Here is a 13,049-nt window from a genome sequence, read left to right on the forward strand (position 1 = left end):
GCACGCCACATATTAAAGGTGCGCAAAAATTTTTTAAATGGTGCACTCCATCAGAGCAGTGCAGGGGGCACCATGTTTATGGAGAATGTGCGCCACAATTCATGAATCTGGCGCCCCCAGTACACTCCACAGGTAAACTGCACATAGTACAAACTGCACTGTTGTTAGTAAATATGGGCCATCATGTATCCTTGCAATTACAACTGCTGCCCGAAATGATGATGGTGACTTATTTTTTTTTAGTAGGGAGTGAAAAAGTTTGGGATCTTTCCACTGGGTTTTCCATTCCTTCTAATATTTTTTCCTGGCTGACTAACAGTTATTGATGTGGTGGTAAAACAGACATTGCGGCATTCAAACAGTTAATGCCTGTGATCAGTGCCATGGGACCTGAACCAAAGTCTGTAATAAATCCTGCTCATCCCTATTTACAGTAATGTTTTGCATATTGTGGACATGCATTTATTGGAAAATAGGTAATTGTAGATATATGTATTTATAATACTTGGTTTCTTTTTGTTTTGCTCTACATGTCCACCAGGAGGTCATCCCTTTGGAACATTTCAACTTAAAAAAAATTAAAATTATGATTTTCACCCATAAGAGCTCCAGGTACAGAGAAACAACTACCTTTGGGCTTAAATGTCTTGGGCAGAGCTTTACCGGTTCTTACATGACTCAACAGCTCTGTTTAACTCTTTCACATCTGGCTACCACGTGACATCCTACTCAGACCACAGGCACCACACGTCATCAAAATGGTGGGCATTTCTTAGGGTGATAAAGGTGAACTGGGAAAGGTTTTAAATTTCTAATTTAATTTCTAATGTCAAACACCCACAAATTGTGATATTGATGATCTTAATTGATTATAGATTGATCTACATTTTTTGTCCTCTTTTGTCATAAGCAATGCCGAAAACAGAGCTAGAGGAACAGTTCCATGTGGTGTAACCGCAGTCCAGCTCCCTTGTAAGTCGGAGCCGGGTTCCAGCATTAGTAGTGTTGCTTCTGATACCAGAGGCAGATGGACTGGTGAAAGTTCTCGGTGTTAGACGCCCAATAATCTGATGTTATTGACCTATGATATGGATGGGTCATTCCAATTTTAACGGAAACCCCCTTTAAGCTTCAGGATTTTTTATAGGCAACATAAAATATATAGAAGGTTAATGAAAGAATATCTTTTTGAATAATATGTTCAAGTTGTCCAGTTCAAGTTTTGAAGAATATGTTCAAATTGTCCAGCCCATGTTATGACCAATAAAGCTTTTCCTTTGAGATCTATCAAAAGTACAGTCCGTGGAACTGGATTATAGTCATTTGTTGAGCTGATTGTCACTTGCTGTTGAAAGTTAGCAATCTATGTTACACTTTATTCCCTGGAAAGTTGCCCTTTTGTGCTGACTGATAATTACTAGGTGGAATTATAATTGTTTCTATTGGAAGGTGACAATTTGAACTCCACAATAACCTAGCACTTTCCCCGTAGGGATATAATATACATATGAATGATATGTTATAAAAACCTGTTTGTGTTACGGCTTCTCGAGCGAAAAAGCAACAAAAGTGTAGAAATTGCTATCACTGTTGCATTGACCAAATTATTTCTCATACACAGCACTCAGAAAAATCCAGAATTTTTTTTCCATGCCAAAATTGAGTATGAGAACAATTTTTAGAAATACATTGACGCTGCTATTGATCTGTGAAGGTGCTTGTCAGACCACAGTAGTTGGTTGCAGGCCTGGGACACCATATCCACAAAGACCATTCTACATGAGCGGAGATGTTTTTATTGGTGGACTTTTTGATATACATATTTACTATAAAACTGAAGCTTTTAACTTTTCAAGTCCTCCACATCTTCAACCACGGAAGATAAGGTGAGAACTGGTCCATTCTGTACTGGCTGCTTTGGAAAAGTAAAACCATAAATGTATTAATTTATCATCTGTTTTTAAAAAAAGAAGGCCATTATGGTCCCTTGCAGTGCTATCATGGAGCCTTAAGATGAGTACTCTGTGACATCTACTGGCTACTAAGAATGGTGCCCAAATATGACTCTCTACATCTATACCTTACAGTAGGACAATCTCAATTGTAAAGTAACATCTAAATGCTAGCCCCTGCATGTGAATCCAGGCTTATAGAAAAAAAAAATTTAAAATACCTTATAAACTACATAATAAAAAGTTATTGAGGATGAAAACAGGTAAATATCAATGTTACATCTATCTTGAGGTGTTATGAACATTTGCCAATCCTATGAAGTGAAATGAAATCCTTACAGCTGTAAACCTCTTCAACATAGATTCCAGAGAGCATAAATCAAAAGTCCACCGAGAGGTATCTGATAACTCATAAGAGGGGAAAAGCTTCTGCTGCTGAAGTGGGAGCAAGCTGTACACAAATACTGACCAATAACTTTTACTGGTTCATGGCCATGTTGGATTCAGTGAGACAAATGTCACAATCAGTTGTCCACTTGAGATGTCCACCTCCACCACTGGTTAAAGGAAACCAACCATGAGGAATCTACTATCAGAAGTAGATGTGATGGTTGATTCCTCCTGCTGCCTCTGCCCTAATCCTGGGACCGAATTTGTTAAAAACTTAAATTTTAGTAATATGTAAATTAACTGCCGAGGCTACTGGGGTGTGGAGTAGCCTGGCCTGACACTGGTAGCTAAGGCTACTCCATGCCCCAGTAGCCTCTGCAGTTAATTTACATATTAACTTACATATTACTTGTTTTTTTAACAAGTTAGGTTCCAGGATTATTAAATTAAAGATTAGGGCAGAGGCAGGTAGGAGGAGTCTACCATCATATCTTCTTCAGATAGTAGAATCCTCATGGTGGGTTTCCTTTAAACAACTGCTGGTCCAGTGATCAGCAACCTATGATTTTTGTCAAGCTTCAATACAGCTTTCACCCAGGGTCAAAAGTAGGAGAAGCTGGGCCCCCGTAGCAGATTTTGGCATGGAGCCCCACTTTCCCTTAAACAAATATATTCCTATTTTCACACACATGCTAATACAGTCATACACATTTATATACTCATATATATACACACATACATATACACTCATACCTGCACATTTATACACAACTTTTCATTGCTGAGCTCCTGGGTATTGTGGAAAATGTGCACTGATACATACATATTATGCCGTAAAATGTACAGCATAACATGTATATAGCAGTGCCCCTCCTGCATTGTTCAGTGTGGCAGGTCGGACTAAGTGGCCCCCTGACACTGTGGACCCTATAGCAGCTGATATGGCTGCTACCCCTGTATTTATGCCCCTGCTTTCAAGTACTTTGATCAATAGTTTTCAGCAATCTATTTCTCTAACAATCATTTTATCTGAGAGTTAGAGGAAATACCTGATTGAGAAAGGAATAGGAGGTCTCACCATGTACTCCACATACACACCCTTAAAAAATCATGAGAGCCAATCTGAGACGGGAAGTTTGGAACAGCAAAACCACTCTAAATCCATTGAGAATCAAATTTTTTCATTTAATTAATATTTAGCATTTTTGAGAATTTGACCGAAAATGGTCTTAAATTGTGGTTAGTCCTAAACCATTGTCACTTTCATAGAGCCCCTTGACTCTTCTTACAGATGTGTGTAATAGACCTTGATTAAATTATCGAGCATAAGTTAAAATCTCCCTCTCAGGGCTTTCATGTAGTTATAGTTGGTGTGTCTATATACAAGTATGTATTGATGACTAAATATAATGACACTCATGGTATTTCATATTTTCAGCATGCTCTTGGAAGATTTTTATAATTTCCTAAGTTTGGTGTTTGCAGTGGATGAAATCAATCGTAACCCAAACATTTTACCTAATGTGACACTGGGCTACAATGTGTATGACTCCTACGTGGACCTCTTCAGAACTGTACAAGGAGCGGTTCGTATCTACTCAGGAAGTACCAAGCAATATCCAAATTACAACTGTGACAAATATGGTGTTCTTGCCGCGGTCATTGAAGGCATGGCTTCGAGTTTCTCTATACAATATGCCAATATATTTGGGATCTATAGATACCCACAGGTAAGTAAATACATGGACCCATGCAAATTTTAAAACTATTAGCCTGATTTAATGATTTGAAAATTAGAGATTACCATAAATATTAGATAGAAGTACATTGAGGCTTAAATAACAGCTGCACAAATGATGATGAGTTGAATTTAAATTTTACCTGATGAACATTCATTATCGTTGAAATCACCGTTTGTAATCCTGATGCACATGGAGACACTAATATTTGCACACAACCTACCAGATCACAGTAATATGTCCACTATTCCAGGGCCAAGTAGATATTTTAGTGGGATGGGAACCTGCAATCCTGAGACTCAAGAGATTCATAGATTTAACCAATTTGATTTGCAGAAGCTATATGGTTTATAGTACTAGTCTTCTCGATTGGGAAAGTGACACATTTTGGGCCCCCTAAGCCTCTTGGGCCCAGTTGTGACCGCACCCTCTGCACCCCCTCAAGTTACACCCCTACTGATTCGCTTTAGGAAAACCTTTTAAAAAGAAGGCTATCTTAAACTATCAATCATCCAAGAGATTAGGAGGGGGGAAAAAAGAGAGAACATTTTAGTAAATATTTTAGAAAGTGAAAGGAGATAAGAACTTTTATAATAATCTGTGTTTTAGAGGACTAGATTTTAAGGACAATTGAAGAAATAAAGGGTTGGACACATTTATTTTGGAGCTGAACCAGATCTTATGAAAAATTCAACAGAGTATCTTCAAATCAAATCTTAGATGTTTCGCTCATCCCTATATCTAGGCCATAAAATTATTGAATGTGTTTCAAATTTTTCCCTATTTAAACAATAATGCTAAAACTCTATATAGAATAAACACGTGAGTGAATATAATCTAAGAAATTTGGCAGTACAGGTGGTCTCCTATTTAAGGACACCTGACTTACAGACGACCCCTAGTTAAAAAGGGTCCCTCTGCCCACTGTGACCTCTCTGAATGCTTTACTTTGCTCCCAGTCTGCAATGATCAGCTGTAAGGTGTTTGTAATGAAGGTGTTGATAATCCTTGCAAAAAATTTTGATACTCCAATTGTCACTGGGACAAAAAATTTGTCTGTATCTACAATGATAAAATATACAGTTTCGACTTGCATACAAATTCTGCCAAAAAACAAACGTATGGCACCTATCTTGCATGTAACCCAGGGACTGCCTGTAATTAGAGTGAATATTGCTCAGTTTGACTCCCCAAATGCCCTACTATTGGTCGTCTTTCTATATATGATAAGCTAGCAATACATGATAGCAATCTCTTTAGGCACCATGTTTATTTTAATGAGGAAACCTGTGCTGGTGCCTGTATGGACTGAGCAATGGAGATGCAAAAACTAATTGTGTCATTTGCTCTCCTCACCATGTTTAAAGGGGTTTTCCCACAAAGTCCTATCCACAGGATAGGGCGTAAGTTGCTGATCAGTGGGGGTCTCAGTAATGAGATCCCCATAGATCATGAGAAAAGAGGGTCTGAGGTACCTTTGTAAGACCCCTCTTTGCTCCCCAAGATGAGGGGAGCAGTGGCGATCAGCAATCTCCATCAGCTCCATAGAAATGAATGGGCCAGCAAGGACATGCACGTCTGGCTGCTCATGTCGGGGAGCAACAAAGGATCTGACAGAGGTACCTCGAAGCCCACTGTACACCCGTTCTATTGATCTGTAGGGTTCTCACCACTGAGATCCCCACCGATCACCAAGTTGGGCCCTATCCTGTGGATGGGTCCTAACTTGTTTCGTGGGAAAGCCCCTTTAAGGGAAGTTGGAAGTTCCATACACATTACATCAAATTGTATTAGGGTGTACTTTACTGCAAAGCTCATCGCTTCAATCATATGAATAGATTTTAGTGAGATGGTACCCAAATTTGCTGGCCAATTTTGCTGGTAACTAGGAAAATGCAGTTTCAGTCACCAAAGGCAAAGTTGATAGATTGCCACATCTGCATAACTTATCTATTTCTACATCTTGCAGATCAGCTTCATGTCACAGGAACCTTTACAGAGTAACAAGCTTTATTTTCCATACTTCTATCGGACAGTACCAAGTGAAAATACGTTATACTCGGCTATCATAGCATTACTGAAGCACTTTGGCTGGATGTGGGTTGGTATTATATATGCAGATGATGACGGCAGCATAAATGCAATAAAGATTATTAAAAACATGATAGTGGAAAATGGAGGCTGCATTGAATTTATTAAGCTTGTACCTTCCATTAATGACTTTACCCCAGAAAGAATCAAAGACATTGAGCAAACCGTTGCCAAATCGACAGCAAATGTTATACTTGTCTATGGATCCAAAAATTACGTCTATTACCTGGAGCTTAATGTTCATGTAACAAGCATTCCCGGGAAAGTGTGGATCCATACAGCAGAGTCTAGTTTTCGAATGTTTAACATAGAAAATGACACTAGTGTCAATGGCTCTTTAAGATTCATTATGCAGAAAAATGAGAACCCAGAATTCATCAAATTTATAAAACAAGTCAGTCCAAGTAGATTTCCAACAGGAAATACATTTACGACATGGTGGGATGAACTGTGCGAAAACCGATGTCCATTCAACCCAAGGAACCGAAACTGCACAGGAGTGGAAAGTGGAAGGAAAATATTGTACTCACATTGTAACCTACGATTCACTGGCATGAGTTATATTGTATATAATTCTGTGTATACAGTGGCCTACGCATTGCATGAAATGTATCAAGAGATACCACTGAGCGAAAGACTACAGGATAAAAATAAGCTCAAATTTCAAGATTTAAAAGGTTGGAAGGTAAGAACTGTGGTAAATAATTAGTAAGATTGAACAGATGATTTGAAACCATATATTTGAACATACAAATACACCCTGGGGCAGATGTATTATCATATCAGCGCCATAAAAGTGTCGGAACTCGCTTTTATTCTGCCGCATAATGCTTGCGGCACCAGAAAGAATAGTTTTTTTTCGACTTTCCCAACTCCTCCGTCTCTTTTGGAGCAAGAAGGTGTGGCCTATATTTTCCACATCATCAGCCACATTTATGTGGAGTTTGTCGGTATTTTTAGGCTCAAATTTTGGCACAAAACCGACCCGGAAAAAATCAATCAAAAAAAGTAGCGCAGTCCATGTAAGATTTTGGCGCTCATTTTTCTGCATTTTTATGGTGCCCGACTGATTAGTTCCATCTGTGCATTAATTACTTACATCCGTACTCTGCTTCAATACATCGGGCTATGCTTTCCATAGTCTGATTTCAGATGCTGACTGTCGAGGTTGCGACAGAATCCGTAAATCCCCCCTGTATCAACATAATACATAAAGTAGAAGAATAGAAATCAAAATCCCTTTCTCCCCATCCATGGCACCACATTTCTAGGAGAACGTGATGTTACAACCAAAGTCTTGAAGAATTATCCAGTGGCCCCTAGCACTAACACTACTTCATAGCCAGAAAATGTGATGTTCACTCAGATCCCTCTTGGAAAGGATATTCCCTTGATTTATAGGCTACTCAACTGGATTTAAAAAATTGGTCACTTGTGTCTTTCATTTCCACTTTTTTTTTTTTACAGTTGCATAAATTTCTTAAAAAAGTAAATTTTACGAACCCAGTTGGGCAAAACATTTACTTCAGTGATGGGGAAATATCAGTCGGATATGATATTTATAATGTTATACACTATCCAAATTGGACCATCAATTCTCAAAGAGTGGGGAGTTTTGATTTTCACGCTTCACGAGGGAGACAGATTGTTTTAAACAATTCGACCATAGTTTGGGAAAAAAAGTTTACCAAGGTATGTACAATTTAAGCAATAGAAATAAATGTATTAATGAAAATCTCCCAGGGTGCAGTCACATGTACCACTAGAGCTGCTTTTACAAACGCAGGTAGCATGTAGCATATAGAGAAGAGGAGCTGAGCAGATTGTACATTCTTAAACTTTGGATCAGTGGCTGGTGTAAAGACCGTCTAACTGTTACAATAAAGTAAACTTCAACTAATATATTGTTTCCAAGAAATTATGGCACATTGGGGCAGATTTACTTACCTGGTCCATTTGCGATCCAGCGGCGCGTTCTCTGCGGAGGATTCGGGTTCTGCCGGGATTCACTAAGGTAGTTCCTCCGACATCCACCAGGTGTCGCTGCTGAGCTGAAGTTCATCGGAATGCACTGAAGTTCACTGTCCTATCCTGGGTGCAGGTAAGCGCGTGTCAAGCGACACTTCTTTTTTTTCTAAATGCGGAGGTTTTTCCAAATCTGTCGGGTTTTCTTACGGCCACGCCCCCCGATTTCTGTCGTGTGCATACCGACGCCAATGCGCCACAATCCGATCGCGTGCACCAAAATCCCGGGCAATTCAGGGAAAATCGGCACAAATCGGAAATTTTCGGGTAAACCCGTCAGAAAAACGCGATTCGTTCCTTAGTAAATGACCCCCATTTTCTGAAATGGATATCATTAGTTTAAGATTTTTAAACATGACTTTTGGATATGGGATGGACTCTCACTTTGTCATAACAGCTCAAACACTGTGTCCGGTAGGTTGTGAGATCCCCAGCTGCCTGACTTACAGCCCCCGGCTAGACAGCAATAAAGGGGCGGCATGCTCTGGCTGCCATTCTAGCAGAGCCAGTCCACTTTAAGGGCACCAGTGACCCTTGTGAAGATCCTCACTCCTGTGCTTTACCACTCTGCCCGCCCCTGGATGACATTACCATTAAGACATCCTTCAGTCCACCTGCAACTTCCACCCAACTCCTCCACCGCCAACTCCAAACCTGTGACAGATAGCAAAACATGCTATTCTTTATTACTTAAATTCGACTCCCATTTTTTTTTTAATATATGTTTCTATTCGTATGTTTCTTTTTAAATCAAAGCCATGAACATATACATGATGAATTAATGTCCAGGCAACCATAAAATCTGGCTACGACTCACAAAGAGTCATCCCACAGCACTCAGGAGAGGAAAAAACCCCTGTGGAGGAAACCTCTAGGGAACCCATTGCTGAAGGATTGCCCTTCCTCTGGGCGTAGAAGAATAAAACCAACTTTATCTCATCATAATGCAGTAAACAGCAATATTACATGGTACAAGATACAGAATGTCAGGATCCAACAAATAATGTACAATAAAGTTTTCTTAATTACGGTATACATGGTCTTCTGGTGAGAGAAAGAGGAAGAGAGAAAAAGGACAGGAAGTGATATCTACTGCTGGGCCCCACCCCTCTCACAGTACCACCCTCTACACTACATACTATGCCCTCTGAAAGCAAAACCCACCTATAATAAATGAATACAACTACATAAAAAATTCCAGCGTTATAGATCTCCCCATGCCAAAGTCATGTCCCCTCTGCTTATGGCTCTGGGGGTGTCTTTCATTGGTGAACCAGAGTCCAACAAAACTGTCACATTCACAACCATGAGATCATCAGGTCAACATGTTAAATGTCCACTTTGTAACAATTCTAAACACATCTCTGATTGGGGTAATTTTGTATATGTGAAAAATAAAACTTCTTTTACATAAAGATATGAAATTTTATCACCTAGATACCACGATCTGTGTGTAGTGATATTTGCCGGCCTGGAAACAGAAAGTCTGTACGGGAAGGGCAGCCAACCTGCTGCTATGATTGTCTCCCTTGTCCAGAAGGCCAAATCTCCAACCAAACAGGTATGTTTTTAATATAGAACATGGGTGTCAGATTTTTTAGTTCTGATAAAAGGATCGCTAAACTTTTGACAAAATATATATAGTTAAAAGGGTGATATTTCACTTAAAACAGGCAATACTAAAATATGTGTATATATAAATATATACCCTACTTGAGGGGTCTGCTAGGATAGTGGGGTAAAAACTGGTGACAGGAAAAATACTTACATCTGCTGTATCATGAAGTGAAGATGCAGTCATGAAAGGGTAAAACTCCCAAACATTACACATCTTTGAGAGTTGAAATTAGGGGCTATAGGCACATACTAGATTTTGGACAGCTTAATTGTTTTAGGATAAAATATTCTTTAAAGGCCATATATCACCAGATCAAGGATTGTAAACCCAGCACACTGACATACTGGTGTGTGCCCCATCTGGCAGGATCTGCTCTTCTTTTAGCTTCTTATGCCCTGGTCTTTACAAAAAAGGCTTTTAAATTATGCAATGAGCCTGAGGGGCTCCAGTGTCCAAAAGAGTTAATGGAGTCTGGAGCTCCTCAGGCTCATTTGCATAACTGTAAAGCCAGGGGCATAAGAAGCTAAAAGAAAAGCAGATCCTGCCAGAGGGGGTGCACACCAGTGTGTCAGTGTGCTGGGTTTACAATCCTTGATCTGGTGATAGATGGCCTTTAAACTAAGTTACAGGGAATCTATATCCTAAAGGCTTTAAGGTCACCATGATTTATATTGGACATTCATTTACTTTAGCAACTTTTCACCTGTCCAGAATGTGTAAGTGATTAATTAAATGAGGGTCAATTGTATTTTTCATTATTTTAGATGTGGATGTGTGCACCAAGTGTCCCGAGGACCAATGGCCCAATGACCAGAAGACAGAATGCATCAAAAAAGATATGATATTTTTGTCCTATGAAGACCCAATCGGAGTTGTACTGACTTTCATTGCTGTTTTATTCTCTGCATTGTCTGCTGTAGTTCTTGGGATATTTATGAAGAATCGTCAGACGCCAATAGTCAAAGCCAACAATCGGGACCTCAGTTACCTTATTTTGTTATCTCTGATGATTTCATGCCTTTGTTGTCTGATTTTTATTGAACGTCCAGAAAGGGCGACCTGTTTTTTACGGCAAGCAATTTTTGGAATCACATTTGCCATCTCTGTATCATCACTTCTAGCTAAAACACTGATTGTAGTCATAGCTTTCAATGCCACCAAACCAGGAAAAAACTTAAGGAATTGGGTGGGGGCCAAAGTTCCTAAGTATATTGTCTTCACTTTTTCAAGCATTCAGGTTTTTATATGCATTATGTGGTTTTTTATAACACCTCCTTCCATCTATTATAACAAACAGTCAGAAGTAGCAAGGATTATAGTTGAGTGTGATAAGGAATCAGCCATAGCATTTTACATAATATTGGGTTATTTGTGCATTTTGGCATCTGTTTGTTTTATTGTTGCCTTTTTTGCCAGAAAACTACCAGACACTTTTAATGATGCTAAATTGATAACTTTTAGTATGTTGGTCTTTTTTAGTGTTTGGTCTTTCTTCATTCCGACATATCTCAGTGCTAAAGGGACATCTACAGTAGCTGTTGAGGTATTTGCCATCTTGGCCTCTAGTTCTGGGATGTTATGTTCTATATTTGCACCAAAGTGTTATATCATTCTGGTAAAGCCTCAGAAAAACAGGAAAAACTTTGTATTAAAAGGGACTATATAGACTTACTGGAGTATTATTTGACATGCTAAATGTGCACCATATTTTTGGACTATAAGACGAGCCTTTTAGCAAGAAAAAGTCTTGAAATAAAGTCCCTTAGTCCTGTAGTTGGAAGTCAGGAGGATCCAGCACTGCCAGACTCTCCTGACCACTGTCCTAGAGATTGGGTGAAGGGCTGACAAAGGGCTTCAACCAATCCCTGATAATTCCTTAGAGAGATGTCAGAAGCTTGCGACTGATCACATGCTTCTTCACTGGAAGGTCCTTGATTCTTTAGAATTAGGTAACGGATGGGAGGAAAGTTTTTAAAGGTGGAAAAGGGTTAATACTGATGCTGGGATTAGGTATGTATAAGAGAAGTGTTTGCGTGTGAGTGACTGAGTGAATGGATGTATGCAATAGAGCTGTGTGAATGGATGGATGTAGCAGACTTGTGTGTGTGAGTGCATGGATGAAGCAGTGCTGTGTGTGTGTGTGAGGGGATGGATGAAGCAGAATTGAGGAGTGAATAGATGTAACAGGTCTGTAGGTGTATGTTTGAGTGAGTTGACGGATTTAGAAAAGCTGTACAAGTGAATGGATGTAGCAGAGCTGTGTGTGCATGCAGCAGTGCTGTGCTTGTGTGTGTTTTAATTGGCATCAAATATATTTTTACTGACTTTTGATGACTAAATCTGGGTTTCATCTTATAGTCTTATATGATGTTCACAGTACCAAAGCCTCATTTGTTCGCACCATTTGTCTCCATTTAATCAAATTACAGTTTCAGTTACAAAACGGCTATGACTATTTTTGTAGAAATTGTAAACCAGTGGTATTTCTATATGATCAGGTGCCATGGAAATTTAAATACCATCACCAAGTAGATAATACATGTTACTTTATTTGTAAAATTTACAATAAAGGCAGGTACACTGGACAGTAAAAAATGGCCTGGAAATGTTCCTTTTTGAATGGATAGCACACAGCTGCACCAAATGCAATACTTTTTAATTGATCATTTACCACGGGCATTATTAAGTGTGACTGATCTGTTAACAGGTAGAGCATGACTGAAAACCATTTTTCACAGATCACTTATTGACTATAGTGTATGAGGATCTGTGAAAAATAGATGCAAGACTCCTGCAAATCAACTGTGAAAAATGTGAGCGTACGTTAGTTTTTTGTGGCCTATATAAGGTGCATTTAATGCAGGTAGCCTAAAACTGCAAGCCCCCGCTCCTATTGTTTAAAGTGATGTCTATTTTTATGCATATATATCCCATGATCTGTAAATCGCTGCAGACTATGAAACACCTGTACCCTGATAATGTAACCACATTGTCACACCACAGAACTAGATGGATCATAAAGTGTCTTCTAAGAGAGTCCCTGCCTACACCCTGGAATTTTGCACTGACCAGCCTGGGGAGTGATAAGAGCTAAAACAGCAATAAAACTGAGTAAAATTTTAAAGTAAGGGGTTAAAATGATCTTTATTTTTTAACATCACTAAAATTGTGAGGGATGCGAGAATTTTCTTTCATGGGAAAACCCATTTAATTCAAAATTTATTCTTTGTACAT

At 39.1% G+C, this 13,049-nt stretch overlaps 1 protein-coding gene across 1 annotated transcript; it reads left to right on the plus strand.

The window, feature by feature from the left end:
* Positions 1-1,779: 1,779 nt before the first annotated feature.
* On the plus strand, positions 1,780-11,481 carry LOC140076437 (vomeronasal type-2 receptor 26-like). The gene is made up of 6 exons (XM_072122967.1): positions 1,780-1,886; positions 3,781-4,072; positions 6,051-6,857; positions 7,640-7,864; positions 9,635-9,758; positions 10,580-11,481. Exons 1-6 carry the CDS (start codon positions 1,780-1,782, stop codon positions 11,479-11,481), a joined length of 2,457 nt encoding a protein of 818 aa, XP_071979068.1.
* The last annotated feature ends 1,568 nt before the right edge of the window (positions 11,482-13,049 follow it).

The sequence above is a fragment of the Engystomops pustulosus genome, chromosome 9, assembly GCF_040894005.1.
Source record: "Engystomops pustulosus chromosome 9, aEngPut4.maternal, whole genome shotgun sequence".
Lineage (NCBI taxonomy): Eukaryota > Metazoa > Chordata > Amphibia > Anura > Leptodactylidae > Engystomops > Engystomops pustulosus.

Bases quoted from the DNA above. Each gene is read 5' to 3' on its own strand.
- LOC140076437 (XM_072122967.1), top strand. From the start codon at position 1,780: ATGAGCGGAGATGTTTTTATTGGTGGACTTTTTGATATACATATTTAC. The intron at 1,887-3,780 runs GTGAGAACTGGT...TCATATTTTCAG, and splicing joins CTTCAACCACGGAAGATAAG to CATGCTCTTGGAAGATTTTT. The intron at 4,073-6,050 runs GTAAGTAAATAC...TACATCTTGCAG, and splicing joins GGATCTATAGATACCCACAG to ATCAGCTTCATGTCACAGGA.